General features: G+C 38.8%; 1 protein-coding gene across 1 annotated transcript in view; it reads left to right on the forward strand.

The window, feature by feature from the left end:
- The first annotated feature begins 747 nt into the window (after positions 1–747).
- The window catches only part of NT5DC1 (5'-nucleotidase domain containing 1), a 136930-nt gene continuing 121632 nt past the window's right edge, over positions 748–16045 (forward strand). Inside the window, exons 1-6 of the mRNA XM_065631354.1 lie at positions 748–905; positions 2802–2893; positions 4537–4608; positions 6082–6188; positions 7529–7608; positions 11269–11350. Of these exons, the coding sequence (XP_065487426.1) occupies positions 813–905; positions 2802–2893; positions 4537–4608; positions 6082–6188; positions 7529–7608; positions 11269–11350 (526 nt within the window). The 5' untranslated portion in view covers positions 748–812. The remainder of the gene's footprint in view (positions 906–2801; positions 2894–4536; positions 4609–6081; positions 6189–7528; positions 7609–11268; positions 11351–16045) is intronic.

The raw sequence follows: 16045 nt of genomic DNA on the forward strand, positions 1-16045 counted from the left end.
GGAATTGAGCCAATACAACTCACATCTGTTTCCTTTTCTGCAAACACGGTACTTCTGTGCAGACAGCACTTTCTTTCTAATTGCACTACAGCAATACTTGTTGGGCAGGCACCTATCAAAATACCCATTTGATTACGTTATCTGGATGCAGACTGTACTGTTCTGAATGTTATACATTTTTTGATTACCAAAGCTGCCAAGAAATTAAAAGGTGGTTAGTTACCTCTGGGGTTTTGGTTTTTTAACAGTGTTGTTTACTTTATAGTGTTGCTTATACCCTACGGGGACTTTGATAATGAAGTAGTAGTAATGTTTGTCTACTTTCAGTGTAGCATTGACTGGCAGCCCTCACACTAACCCAGACTAATTCCTTTTTTCCGCTCCCACCTGCGCCCTGCTCACCAGGTCTGGCAGAGCACCCTCCAGTGGACTTGCACCTCTGATGAACTGCAGCTGGATGCAACTGGACCCCTCCGTTCCCACGCCTGTTCCCAAGCGCACGAAGCCTCGGCGGGAAACGTTATTTTTGAAACCCGAGCGCTCGAACACGCCTCCGGGCAAACTGCCCGGCGCTCGCCTTATCCAAACCGCGTTCTCCCCGCCGGGGGCTTTGCCGCCAGGCTGTCCAGCCCGTCCTCCGCGGCAGCCCCGGGCCCCACGCAGGTGAGGGCGGCCCCGCCGCGGGGAGGGCGGGGGGCTCCGGCCGCCCCGCCCCGCGCCGCAGGAAGCACCGCCCTCGCCCCTTCCTTCTCCTCCTCCTCCTCTTCCTCCTCCGACCGCCTCCCCGCGGCGGTGGCGGCGGCGCTTCGGCGATGCAGCGGGATTTCTCCCTGGCTGACTGCGACGTGATGGGCTTCGACCTGGACCACACGCTCTGCCGGTACCACCTCCCGCAGAGCGCACGGGTGAGTGCGGTGCGGTGCGGCACGGCACGGCCTGGGAGCCGGGCCCCCCCGCTCCGTCCCGCTCGCCGCCGCCTGCCCAAGGGGAAGGGCAAGTGCCGGGGAGCGGGGCGGCGGGCCCCGGGGGGCGCGGGGGCCGGGAGCCCCGAGCCTGCTGGCTCGGGTACCCGTGGAGAAACCTAAACACAAGCGCACGTCTTGCCAGCGCGTTCCTCGGCAGGCCTCTGCCCGAGCAAAGGGCACAGCCATGTCTTCTCCCTTGAAAATGGTGCTTCTTGAGAGATTTTCTAATTTTAGCGGCGCTGAGGAGAAGGTAGAGCCCCGTCCGCCAAATGGAGAGATGCTGCAGGCAGAGTTAGGAGCCCGCAGCGCTTTCGACAGGCGACCTTTGCAAACTTTCTGGTGTTTAAAATAAGACGTCAAGCTTAAGGGCGCTCGGCACCTCTGAGTTAGCCCTGTTGTACTGGCATGTGCTCCCTGATAATCTTTCATTGACACATCCTCCTTTGTTGATGTCAGGACTTTGCCACAGAGCTGTCTTCTGCCATGGATGCTCATAGTGTCCTCCTTTCCCGTTTTAGTTGCCTCCATTCACCTATAGTACATTTTACACTGCATAGGACTCCTATACTAATTGCAAGATGCTTCAGAATTCGGTATAGAAACAAATGTTTATGAGATGTCCCATTTATAAATAGGTATGATTCAGTGTGTCCTGCATTGAAAAATTGCATTGCTTCCTTTAGCTGTGGGTCACTTTCTGTAGAGAGGCATCTTTTGTACAAAAGAGTGTTCGATAGTAGCAAGTTATGAAATATACGAGCTCTTAATTTCCTGCTGGAATGTATACAACTCTAGGCTTACCTTCCATATTCTTTCTGTTATGCCACGCACATTACATCTTTCACAGGCACATCCTTCCTGGTAAGAATTTTGTCTGATGAAGGCAGATATTAGAGAGTTGATAACTAGAAAGAGATAAAATAAATAATAAAAATAACAAAATAGAGAAAAAACAAACAAACAAAAACCCCAAAACATTTACTGAACTTAGTTCTCTCTTCGTCTTCTCATAGAACAAAGAATGACACTTGCCCATTGCTGACAGGCATAGCTGAAGATGCAGTTAGTTACTACTCTTTCGGTGTTGGCCTTCATTTTAGTCTTTCTCAGACATTATTCATATTCGTTCCAACAGCGGCTTTTGTAATTAAGGAAAAAAAGGCCAGGGAACAGCTTTAATGAAAGAATAATGAGAAAAAGGGAGTAATTACTATTTTTGTGTGGTCTCTAAGGGTCTAGCAGCACCTTCGTAAATGATTTTGTACAACTTTACCAGCATGTTACATTAATAAATCACCGACTGATGTATCAGGCTTTAACAGTGTTCTTCTTTATGAACTTATAAACAGTAACAATTTACTTAGTAGTTGCCTGTTTTCTTCAAAATATGTTCTGTTGGATAGTTTAAAAATTTCCCCTAAAGGTATTTGTTTATTGATTCAGAATCCACTTGTTGAGTATTGGTAACTGTGACACTTTAAAATCAAAAAAAGACTGGGGAGGGGTGAGTAGTGACTAGTCTTAGGTACGTACCATCTCTGTTTCCCAACAGCCTTGAAACACGAAGACAATAAGGTAGAACGCTATAAACTTGGTTATGCTGGACACATTGCACCAGAACTGCTGTATTAGCATCTTGAGCTGGTTTCAAGCCATGACAAAAACACCCTCAGGCACTATCCCCTGGTAGTAGAGGCAGCGAGGCAGGGGCCCAAGGTCCCTGGTTTGATTTTGCATAGGAGGCACTAACACTTGCATCTTGTCAGTTTCCAGGGAAGCAGTATCTTTGGTCTCACCTGTTCAATATAATTAATGCATTTATTTTTTCATTTGTAGTTAATATATGATAGTTTTGCCCACTATCTGGTAACGGAGAAGGGTTATGACAAAGACTTGCTGACTCTAGCTCCAGACAGCTTAGACTTCTGGTGAGTATGTTGAAAATAACACAAACTTTCTTCATAATTTCCTTTATTCTGTAACTGTTACAAAGCTTGGAAAACAGCCTCTCTTATTAGGTCATTGTTGTTATCATTGTCAAGCCCAATAGATAAATCAAAAATTACAGTTTTAAATACTTGTTTGAGCAAATATTTGTCATGAGATAATTCTAATGTGGTATTTTGAAGAGAGAACTGAGCATCCAAGCTTTCTTTGTGCTTCTAGCTGACTAGACACAAGCCTTTTAGTCTGACTTACTCTCTTAGTTTATATATCTCCTTTGTTTCCTACCTTCAGTTCAACTGGTAAATCCTGTAACCATCAGAATTCAGTAATTTTTATCTGGACAGGTGTGGTTTTGTTTGTGTAAGGCAGAATAATCCCAACAACCTTCTGAGGAACCGAGGAAAGTTGGTGTGCCCAGGAGGTAGCTGGTGGATGACACATCAGACACAAATCTGTGATGCAAGAGGCTGAAATGCAAGCTGCTGTTCTGAGCTCGGTGGCTTCTGAGCAGGAGAAGCCTGAACATTAATCTCTTCCAGCTTGAACAGGTTATTATCTAGGCCAGCGGGGTGAGGGCTTGATGAGCAGGTAATTACTAAATTTTGTAGGAGAAACACAGGAGTGTTTTTCAAGTAATGCATGTATTACTGTGGGACCAGTTTGGATCAGTTGTTTTTGCAATTCAGTATTTGACTCAACAGTTTCCAACCAGACTGATTTCAGCTTTCATGTGATAAGCAATGTATCTGTATTTCTCATATTTTGAGGCCTCTGATGGATGAAATCCTTTGTTAAGATCTAGGTATCTCAGTTTCAGTTCCTTATTGGAGCTGGGGATGTGGACCTGCAGGCCCACAGTGCTGGTAGCCAGTGTGTCATTGCTACTCACCCAGGTGTAATTTGTGAAAAGCTGGGGTCCGTTTGCTGCCTTTGTGGCACATCTTTCCTCTGGGTACCTTATAACAGCGGATGAAGATGACATTACTTTTTCAGTCTTGTTTATTCGTTATTATCCTAGCCACTGAACTCTGAGTTAACAACCTAAGTGAATGTAGATTCAATTATCTGTAAGGTACAGATTTACTAGGAGAGTTAGGAACTCTTGTACGCTGTCAATTCTTTACCTTGTTAGCACTGCCTAGCGTGGCAATGCTTCTGATTTACGTGTTCTTGGATATTCAGTTGTCTCATTCAGAATGATGTTCTGCCCGTCTTAATAATTGGTGTTATTGGTCTAGTAATGATAAGTTGAGGAGTTGCCACCAATAAAAAAAATGTATTTGTTTAATAGAAGTGGCTTAAATATCACATTTCTTAGTTGTATATGTTTGGGCCTTAATCCTCCAATGTTATCTATAGGAATAGTCACTGAACAATGGAACTGGATTTGTTTAGTAGGAATTTGCTTTGTAAGTGAAATCCAGTCCTCATTGTAGTAATATGTATTTGCATATATAGAGCATTGTTCAAACATGGAAGTATTTGAAGAGTTGTGATTTTGCTGCCTTTGTGTAGCATCATTGTATACCTTCTGTAACTGCATTTCACTATTCTGACCTATAGCAAGGCACTTTTCTGAAAGCTTTAAATGTTTGTTTCTTCCTTAAAATAAACTTATTCTTAGTTGTAAAGGCTTGGTGTTGGACATAGAAGAAGGAAACTTCCTGAAACTAGCAGAAGATGGAACAGTTTTAAGGTAATATTGACAATAAATTTATATTGTTAAACACAAAAAATTTTTCCTCCTTCTAAAAGCCGTCTTGCTGTTCTATTAAATATTTAAAATACTAAATTCAGCATACATTCATTTACTAAATGTAGAAGTTTAAATAGTCTTTGGTAATGTGGTGCTCAGTTTTTATTAATGTTACATATGCAGTTTTTTCGTAATACTTCCATACTAGCTGCTAGTAAAGAATATCTCATTTTTCATAAACATCTAACACTCTGAGGGCATACTGATCTTGAAAGTAAACTCACTTTTTCAGTGGCTACCAGTGTACTCTTTGTGCAGTTCTGCTAAGATCCAGGTTGAGGTTTTTCATTGAATTGTGATTAACCTGACTCAGAGTCAGTGCTAATGACTAATGCTAATGACAAGAGCACTACTGTCTTTGTACTGTACACATTCAAAATAATTTAAATAGCCTGAGGTAAGCTAAACACAGGAACCAACACATTTGCTTTCAAAATTGTTTTTTTTCTATTAAGTTATATCTTGCCTTCAGTCATCATTTCAGTTCATCTTTAGTTGCTCTTTCCCTCTTTTCTTTTTTAAGAAGACTTCTGTTTTGAATCACAAATCTTAAAAATAAATATATCTAAAGTATGTCAATCCCAGTCCTATTTCCCCCTTAATTTTTTTCTGAAATGAAAAACTCTTTAGTGTTTAAGATAGAATAGTATGTGGGAGAAGGAGCTTGAAGATGCTAGGGAAAACCAGATCTCATAGAAAGAAAGAAAGAAATATCTGCGGGTCTCTATGTATCCTGAAATTTGTTTAGTACCACGAATTTTGGAGTACAAAATGCAGAATTCAAGACTGGAGGATGTACCACAATAAAAGGAAGAGTGATACAAGATTGCTTCTCCTAGCATTGCCTGCATTTGCTTCAAAACTGGAGTCTGTGCCTTCTTTTTGGGGCCCAATTTGATGGTCAAACTAGTTGATTTCTAATTCCTAAAAAGGCTTGTGCTTACTTCTGTATTACGCAGCTGCTTGTGGGGCTCAAACTAGCACTTTTCCATAGTTCTGCCCTGCGCTATGTGAATGTTCCCAGGCTTCAGAGTGATGTATAGGCTTTCTGCACTGTGTTTTATTGTGCAGTGTATATTGATAGTTCAAGTATAGCATGTGTCCTGACACAATTGAGAACATTCGACCCATACAGAGTGATTGTGTTAGCAGGTGAGGCACAGTAGCTGTGCCCCCAGCCAACCAAACCTCTGTATAGTAGGGCTTTTATTGAGGACTGTAATGTATATGGTAAAGGCTTAGGTCCTGGGAAGCTTTGAAATTATAATATAAAAAGTTACTTCTGATCAACTTGCATGCACCTCCATATTCAGTTGCAATGCATTACTTTGCACTAAGAGTAGTTTGGCTGTTTTTAACTTTCTCTCTTTTTTGTTTTGTTTTGTAATATAACTAACTTAATGCATCAAATAGGGCAAGCCATGGTACAAAGTGCATGACATCTGAAGAGATCCTGGAGACATTTGGAAGGAGGGAGTGGAAGCATTTCAATACAGTCAGTGGAATGGTTTCCCGCTCAGGTTAGCAAGTCCTCTGCTTTGAAATTGCTCTGCCCCCTTCAGTACCTCATAGTGTTAGTTCTTACCACAAATATTTAAAAATACCTGAGCTGAGAATTACTGGAATAGGTAAATGTTTTGGGGGAGAGTTGTTTTTGTTTTTTTTTTTTGTATTTTCAACTGCTAATACTAGAAGTCAACTTAAATTTAGGTCACCAGTGATGACACAAATGAGCTGACATGATAGGCATGTTTTAGTTATAGAGATGGGCACGTTGTTCCTTGATGAAGTAGATTAAGATTACCAGCCTATATCATTTCAGACGTAGTTGGTAAATCTTAAATTTTTCTTAATTGCTGACTTATTACCATCCATGTTGCTACTGGAAGACTAGATGCAGGTGCAAAGAACAGAGCAGGTCTAGAAGCAAATCTTCCTCTCCTGCAATTGAAGTTTCTTGGTTTTGCTTCTTCTCTATTCTACTTTGAACTTGGCAGTTGTGAGTAATACACATAACATGCTCAGTTAAGTTGCATTGTCCTGTGTACTGGAAATATTTTCCTTGAGAATTTGCTGACATAAACTTATGATGGTTATTCTAAACTGCAAGCAATCATTTGCAACAAGGTAGAAAAGTTTCTTTTGGTCATATAGCAAATGTGCCTTTCTTATCTTTGGGAAGTGCACTTGGTCTCTCTTGTGAATGTTAATTCCTGTTTTGCTGACTTGTTCTTTAAAATACATAAGAGAGAGAGAGAGCACAGAGAAGATAATGAATTAAAAAAAAGAAGTCACTAGTTGAGTCCTTTCACTCCTAGGAGGAAATTGTTGAATGTGACTTCAGTCTGGGGGGACATTTGCACCCTCCTGATTTTGCTCTGTTTTGGAGGCTCACATAATAATGTAGGCATGCTTCCCCTGGGGCTAAGTTGCTGTCTGCAGCATGTGTGTGCAAAGGACAAGACTATGCGTAAGACCTGTCCAAATGGTTGTGAAACAACTTCTCAAACTCTGTGTTTCCATTGCTAGGGAAATAGATATTTTCGAAGAGCTGAGTAATACTGTCCTAACCTTAAAACTCACGGTTCTCCTTCATCTCTTCCATCTTAAATTTTAGAACCTTAAAATGTATTTTTAAGATCTCACTGCCTCGATATATGTGAACAACTTTCAGTTCCCAGTTATGAAAATCAGAAGCGGGAATGAAGGCTAACAAAGATTAGGAAGCAAATAATACTTGTTACCAGTAAAATCCAAATCAGAGCTTATACTATTATTTAAATGTCTTTTTATTTGTGATTAAAGCATACAATACAGATTTCTAAAAAAAAGTAGAATTTTTTTTTTCTTATTTTTCCAGCTAAATACTATTTGTACGATAATTATTTTGACCTGCCAGGAGCTCTCTTGTGTGCAAGGGTTGTGGACAGCTTAGATCAGGTAAGAACTGGGTTGTTTGAAACCAAGTATTGCATTGTATTTCTCTTCCCCACCACACTTCTTGCATGCATTATTAAATGCATACAAATAGTATATTGAACAAAACCAAGGTCTTTAGCTGCTTCTTGTTTAGAGTTTTTCATGTCAGACTTAGCATATTAAAGTTATCTCTTAGGATAACTGTGAGCTACATGGCATGTTCAAATTAAATGTACTTCCACCAGAGGGCACAAATAACTAGGATACGAATAGAAATGCACTGTTTTTTCTAGTTTCCTCTGTGACATGCAGAATATAGTTCTTAAAAATCTCCTTTCATTATACTTGATGATACTTGAATTAAATTTGTCTTCTGAATAACACGGTTTGATAAATTGCGTTAATGAGTTGAAAGCTCACCTCCATCCTTTTTTAAACTTGTTTTTGTCTTAAATATATTGATCTGTGTACACAAATTGTAAATACACCTCTAGAATAATATCCAGGTTTTTTTTCTCTGCTAAACAATAAGTTCAGTTCTCAAGGCAGAAAATACAATTTCTTGAACCTTTTTCAGTGCTTTTTAGATAGATTGTGTGTTCAGAAATCCTGCCTTTGAAGTTTGATGCTAATTGATTTGGTTGTGTTAAAGAAAGGTTGAATCTTTGACTTGTGTGCAGCTGGGGGTAGGAGAAGGTTCCTCTCATACAGAAAGTATAGTGGTGTCAGAAGAGTACTGACATAATCTGTCTAAAAGTACCAAACACGGCAGCAGTGAAAATTGCAAATACTAAACCTTGTCTGCAGAGTGAAATTCAGAGCTATGAGATGGGTATCTTGGATCCCTTTGGGTATCAGCTGACTTGAGGCTTTAGCCTCCACTCCAGAATAGCATGTTAAGTAGATTGCTACCTAAGTCCAAGTGCTGCATGGAGAGTCAGCTAAAGCTGGCTTATCAGGAAACACTGAGGACAGGTGCACCATAAGACTCATAATTTTGTGCCTGATTAATCCCCTTCCTCTACTGTTCACAGCTTAGGACCCTTTCTCAGATGTAACATCTGTATTGTGTTACTTTAGTTTATATTTAGACTCAGCACAAATCACCTACATATTGGGAGAGAAAGCATGTCACAGCATGTGTGTTATAAGCTTGCATGTTCAGTTACTAGTTTGCAAGCTGGAACACTTGGGTCAGTGCCATCTTCAGCCAGAGAGGATTAAACTCATGCTGTTTCTCCAGAGAGCTACCAGAAGTGGGTTGTGCACCTTCTTTATCAGCTAGAAGTTCCTGAATATTTTGACAGATGTTGGCCCAGTTTCAACAGGAGGGCTACAGGAATTCCCTGGAAGGTTAGCGTCAACCAGATGAGAAGGATGCAAGGCAGGAGGTGCTATGAAGTGCTCTCCAGCACTCATGCCTGCAACATTCTGCATCCTAAGGGTTAGAAACCATCGCATTTTCTTCCTCCACATTTCTAAAAGGAAGTAAAGGCTTCTATTTCATGTTCTTGGAGCCTGTTCAGTAAGGGCTATTTTCTTACCATTTCCAGACCACGTTCTAGGATCAGGAAAGCTTCCTACTGGAAACAAATGAGAGAACTTCTAGGTTTGAATGCAAAATGATTTTAGACATGAGTTGGATGCTGGACTGTTGTACACTGTTACAAATGAATCTGCTTTTGCTGTGTCCCGAGACCAGAACTCTTACATACTTTCAGGCAAAGCAGAGGAGCTTCTCGGTGTTTTGAATCTTTGCACTGAAGCTCTTCACAAAATACTACTTTGTCCGATACCTCAGCTAATGAAATCACATTTGATAATCACTGCCAAAATCATGGTGGACTGCATAGGCATGCACACAGTTTTCTCTCTGCTTTCTGAGAATTGCTGTTTTTCTTGTCCATCTCATGCAATGGCTGCCGGTTTGCAAGGAATTAGTTTGTCAGTCATTTTAGTCTTCTCTGAGGTCAAATATTTTGAAGGTAGTGTACTCACTTTTAAACTAGTATCCATCTATCCTCAAAAGGGTGGTCTAAGGAAGTTACCTCTTTGCACTGATTATTTATTTTGTTTTTTTAAAAAAAGAAACAAAAAAAGCCAAACCCCCAAACTAAGGAGCAAGTAATCCACTTGCAATATGAGGGGAGTGGACAGTTGATTCTGTCTGTCCCAAGGTTAGTGCTACTACTGTAGGCTAGTGCCATCGCCACTGGTCAGATACGTGCTCCCCAGCATCTCCTCAATGTGGTTTTGAATAATGACCTTAGCTAGCAGATAACTGAAGTTTGACATATATGAAACTTTTTATTAGTCCTTTTATGTGTCTCTACAGCAGTTTGCTATAGGAATGGATTAAAAAAAAAACCCAAATCTTAAAGCCACAGCATTGTTATCTTTCCAGCTCTAAACCTGTAGAGCCAGTGGATGATAAGCAGACCACCATGGTGCTTATCAGTCGTGCACAGAAGACCCTGGTAGTGTGACTTGCTGGCTGTGAAATTAAGGGCAGACTGTTCTTCTGGAAGCCTCCATGGCAGATTAGGCCTGAAATAGCAGCTTACTTCAGTACCTATAAGCTACATGTTTTTGGTTGGCAACATTAAGGGTTGGTTTGTTCAGTTTGGTGTTTTGTGTGGGGTTTATTTTGGTTTGTTTTTTTCTTCCAGCTTCTGAATTTTTCCCTCTCTAGAAAATGGCTTATGCTTACAAAATGGGTCGTTATTTAGGTATCAATGCAGAGGTCAGGACACAGAGGGCAATGCCATGAAATCTGTTAGCAGTTGCATTGGAATTTGTCCTAATGTAAGTGTGGAAAGCCTGTAACACTGATACCTTCTACGGTGTAGAAACTTCAAGAGACCGTACTACCTGTTTTACTGCTGCCCAGTACCTTGTAACCCTGAGCACCCCTTACAAGCTCTGTAGCTAATCCTCTGCTCTGTAATACTGTCTGGCTGCATGATTGCATCTGTGTTTAATTTAGTGCTCCTAAAATTTTCAGAGTTGTAGAGTGCTGGCTGAAGCTCTTCTGTGCCTGGGTGGCTTTCTAGGAACATTGAGAGTGTGTTCATAGGTGCAGATCACCTTCCCCTGTCCTTCTGCCAGAGCTGGGCTTTGGCAGCCTTCAGAGTGCGATGTAACGTAGTGCTGCGCAGCCTGGCATCTGGATGAATGTTTTGTACAGTGTTTGGGGCAGAGCTGTTGGCAGGAGGACATTACCTCTAAATTACAGCCAAGGGTTTTGCCAGTGCTGAGGGTGGAAGGTGATATTAGTGCCAGGCTGTAAATAATGTCAACTGCTAATTAAGTACAGTATCTGCAGCTCTAGGCACTTCTTTTTCTCAGATGTCAGTGGGATGGCTCATTCAGTAAGATGCTGTTGGGTCTAATGCTGCCCTTTGCTATAACATCTTAGAGTTCCTCACAAATATGAATCTTTTCTCATTTCTCCTTCCTCTTCCCGCCCCCAACATAACCTTTTGAAGTAGTGAGATAACTTGTCTGTGTTTAACAAAAGTTAAGCTGGGTACTACTGAGTCCTGGTGTGTCCTGAATCCTACTGTCTGTTTTACTTCAAATACTTTTGTTTATTAATGCCATTCCTGTCACTGTTTCAATACGAAAGCTCAAAACAGCTGATACTTGATATAATGACTAGGTTCCTTTTGACACTTACAGCATGATCGTCAGAAAACATATGACTTCTGGAAGGACATGGTGGCTGCTATCCAGCATAATTATAAAATATCAGCTTTTAAAGGTAAGTGGGTTCACTGAAAACTTACTGTAATAGCTGAAAATACTACATGTGCTTGCCAGAGCAAAATAATTTGCAAATACGCTGTTGGTTACTCAGCACAGCTTTTACTTTTCAAGCATAGAAATTGTTGTATAGTATACACCTGTTTATCCTAGAATAAAACATCTTTATTACTATTTCTATTTCATTTGTCTGAAACTGTTTTGCTATCTTTAATAGCACTTGTGATGTGCTACTTCACTGAATTTAGAGGAAAAATAGTTTCTTACTGTGATTGGTTTGGTATCGTGGACATCCTTGAACTGTATTTTGATTTTATTCCTTATGTTCTTCTAATCATAAATAAAATCAGAAATGCATTGGGAAACACATTAAAGTACTAACTAATATTTGATTTAACGCTCTAGAACTCCTCATGTAGTATTGACACAATAGTGAGGAGATTTGTTATTTTGTTATAAACATCCTAAAAATTGCAGAGGAATATTTTTTTTTTTTAATAATAACCTTCCTCCACCCAAAGCCAACCTTATAATATTGTAATATAAGCTAGAGTTGGAAAACATCTTGGATACTTTTCAGCTAGAAATTATTCTCCTTCTTTCACATACTTCTGAATTGCTATTAAGCATATAAAATAGTAAGTTGATAATAAAGGTTAACCATCTTGTGTGCGCACAGTTAATTGAAATTATTAGCAGCTATTTTTTTTTTGTAAAAAGTTTATCTGCAGCTCAGTTCAGAATTCTGTATCATTTTGCTGGTAGTATTTTCCAATAGAATTACCTCTGTTAATGCAACATTCATTAGGTACGGACGTAGTTTGGTCCCTCTTGAAACTTAGGTTTTGTTTACCAGAGCTGTACTACTTGCTGTGTTCCTTTCAAATGTAATTGACCAAATTGTCTTAGATTCCACACAAAAATAGAAATTGACGTCAGGATGCATATTGTAAGACACCAAGATATTCCTAAAATGTTTTGTTGTTAACTGTGTTTCCATTGGAGCTTAAGTGTGATTGATAGTTAAGAATTCCTCTAGGAACTAATTCATACATGAAATAAACGTATCCTTTGGTTTTTGCTGATATTAAACCAATCCTAATCAACTGTAACTATTTTTTAGCATTTTTGTTAATTCTTCTTTTCAAATCACGAAAGGCCTTTTTTTTACAAGATGTGGATCATGCAGCGTTTGGCAAAAAAGAATAATTTTTTAAAGTGTTCTTTGGAAATAGTTCAAACAAAAGTTAAAGTCTGATCTTTGAACTCATATAAATAGTTGCTCGGTCTTACTTATATATGAGTGTCTGCTTGTGCGTACATGTGTACACATATATGCATTATGCATATACATACCTATCAGGTACCTATTTGTGCATGTAAGCATAGAATCTGCGTGCAAACGTGTGATTTGACTTAATCCTATCAGAGTCAGTACGTAAGGTAATACACCTCATTCTCGTGAGGCACACTCACAACAGTGTTGAAAATAACTGATAGGCTTGAGTTATTTTGGATAAAGCTCTGTAAAGCCAGAAGTGGAACAATGCAGATTGTATAAACTGCTTAAACATTCTAATACATGAAAAGTGCTATTCTCTGTCATGCCTTGCTTTGAAAGGCTTCAGAGTGGTCTTATTTTCCTTTTAATAACATGATCCAGTAGATAAAGTACTGAACAGGGAGTCAGAAGAACCAGATATTTCTTCCTGTATCACTTAGCAGTTTATATTCCCATGGAGTATCTCATTTTACTTCAAGTCCCTCTGCGAAATGAGAATAACAGTAATAATCTGTCACAAGTTTGTGCCTAAGTTGTTGTTGGTTTTTTTTTTCTCAGCTGTAAGCTTAACATAACTTCTTGACGAAACTCTTAAACCTGGCACCAGCCCAATGTCTACATACCAGGTAGCCCCACCATCTTTCTTAGCCCAGAGTCTGCCCTGAAAACCACAGCCTCCTGCTATAGCTCCATGCCCCTGGTGCCTTGTAGAGGGTTTAACCCTTCAGAGAAAAGCAGTGCTCATTAACAGTCAGTCAAGGTAAAATTTCAAAAACAAACTTATTAAGTGATCGGTTGAGGAGCCGCAAAGTTCCCATATCAAAATGCCGCCTGAGTAGTGCCATTGTCAGTGATGGAGCAGAACGACTGACCATTTTATTTTTTGAAATAGGTGTTTGTTTGCAAGTCACTTTTGGTTTGTTGTCAGTATGCCCTTGTTTCTCTGTGTCCCTTCTCTTTTTCACATGATTTCTTTGATCATAATCAGGTGTCTGGTAGATTTTTGCTTTTCATTGTCTTAGCTATGGTAATTGCCTTAGATAATTGCCCTATGATTTTTTTTTTTTGGATGACTCTTTCGGATAGGATTGTCCTGACTCAGCTTAATAAACTCTTCTAGTTGTAAAGAAATGAAGAATTGAGGCTTGCAACTGATATCCACATTGAGCATTAAATTACTTGAGTAAATCCTTTTCGTAAATGTTTAACTTATTACTGGAATATTTTGCAGCTTTAAAGTGATTAAATCTTACTTTGTGTTTTACTTTGGGTATATACTACATAAATTAGTAAAGAGGAATTTTAAAAGAAATAGCAAGTGGCAATGTATTTTACGCTGTAAAAATATGTGGGCAACGATCCACAACATATTATGGAAACAAAGTTTGATCTTTAGAGGAGTAACGAGGGCTTGAAGTACCATATTATTACTTCTACTTGAAAAAATTCATATTTGGTGGTTTTTTTTTTTTCTCCTCTTTTTGACAGAAAAATAAATAGTTTTTGTAGGAGGAAGTTGCATGATAACTTCTTAAAGCAGATTGTTGTAAAATGTCATCTTAATCTTGTTGCTCTTGTGTGATTGTCACTCCCTGTAATTTCTCTGACACTTCAGAAAACTGTAGAATCTGTAGTTATATAGTGAAAATGATATATTTGTAGTATCTTCAATCCATTTATAAGATTATATTTCATTTTGGAAATAAAAAGATCATGGCCAATATGGCAGCTTCATAAATTGCCCATAAAAAGGCTTGATGGGGTCTGTTCTCAGGTTTTAAGGATGCATCTTAGAAATTTGTAACTGATCATTTTTCACAAAAAAGAAAATTATCAGAGAAAGAAAATGCTAGACTTAAAACCTGTTTTTTAGTAACTTGCATTTTGTCTTCTACATGATTGATCAGTATTCCGAAGTGGCATGCTGATGTATGGGCAGTGTTACTTTAGGGAGGGAAATTTTGGAACTTTCTAAACTACTCCAGCCTCTCTCTAACACAGCATGCACACACACACACATATATATAGAGGTTTTTAATTACAAGTTTGTGTTATTACCCTGTAGTCTTGGCAGAATATAGTAGATCTAGATGTCTGTGATATTTTATCCTTAACACGCAACTTCAAATGTAACAACAACAAAAAAAAAGCAAAAGTGCTTTTCTGGCCAAAAGGAAAGAATCCTCCAAAAATTCTGCAAAACATTAGAAATTTCCTAATGTTGATTGTAGTCCATTGATGAGACATCATTATTTATCTTAATTGTGAAAATGGCAACAAAGAAACAAACAAATTTGTTACACTTCTCTGCCGGCTTTCCACCTAAATACAGAAGGGATTCTTTGGGTGCTTTATGTGTTTGACCACTCAAGAACTACTGAAATTTGTCTCAGAAATCTTTTGTAAGCTTTTGGAAACAAGTTTTGTACTATTACAGGGTCTTATGTTTTCATTTTAATGTTGTATTGGATTTTCTTTCCTCGAATGCCCATGATTCAGAAAAGATGTGGTTTCTGGAAGAGCTTTTGGTAGGTTGCTGATGTGTGTAATCTCTAGCTTTCGAGTGTCTGAACAATAATGAAAAGCCTTCAAAAATGACTTATTTGAAGGGGTATCCAAGGAACAGATACGTTAAAGGACAAAACCTGATTTAAAGTGGACGAACAAAAAGGATTAATGAATCATGCTTTTAAGAATGCTGTCTAGGCCCGGTTTATGCAAAGACTAGTTAATTGAAATCACAGGATGGGCAGCAGCACACCCTATGTTTAGATATTGGAAAGTGCTGTTGAACTAATGCAAGTGACTGCATAGGAAAACATTTTTTAGTACCAAAAAAAAAGTAATTCTTAGGATATCTGTAATTAATATTTGGCCTAAGCCAGGAGGGTGGAAAAGTGGGGATAGACAATTCAGGCGCAAGTGTATTGAGTTTTATTTTGTCTTGAAAGAAAAATGTCACAGGACTGCTACTTATAAAATGTGGTACTCCCTACTATATTATTTTATTATAAACTTTTTTGTGCATAGGCCTGTGTACTTTTGGTTCAAGTGATTAAGAACTTCTGTTTAAAAAAATAAGCTAGAAATAATAGTTTAAGGGTTTGTAAGGTTTTGATGGATATGACACTTCTCAAGCACATGAATGGTAACTGTCATTTGAAGAAATGTGTTACCAAACTATTATGGTTTGATAATTTGTAAGCACTAATTTTACTAAACTAGTTTACTTAATACCATTAACTTTTCTTAGTGCTGTAACAGATTAATGTAATCCCTAGTGTTTGTGAGACATGAGTGTATGTAGATGTGGTAAATATTATTATGTCTACTGACTAATTACTGTCATAATCTGATAAATTTACCATTTAAGTAAAATATAGTCCCAGGATTATTGTGTATTAAAGGCAT

Source organism: Caloenas nicobarica, chromosome 3 (genome assembly GCF_036013445.1).
Source record: "Caloenas nicobarica isolate bCalNic1 chromosome 3, bCalNic1.hap1, whole genome shotgun sequence".
Taxonomy (NCBI): Eukaryota; Metazoa; Chordata; class Aves; order Columbiformes; family Columbidae; genus Caloenas; species Caloenas nicobarica.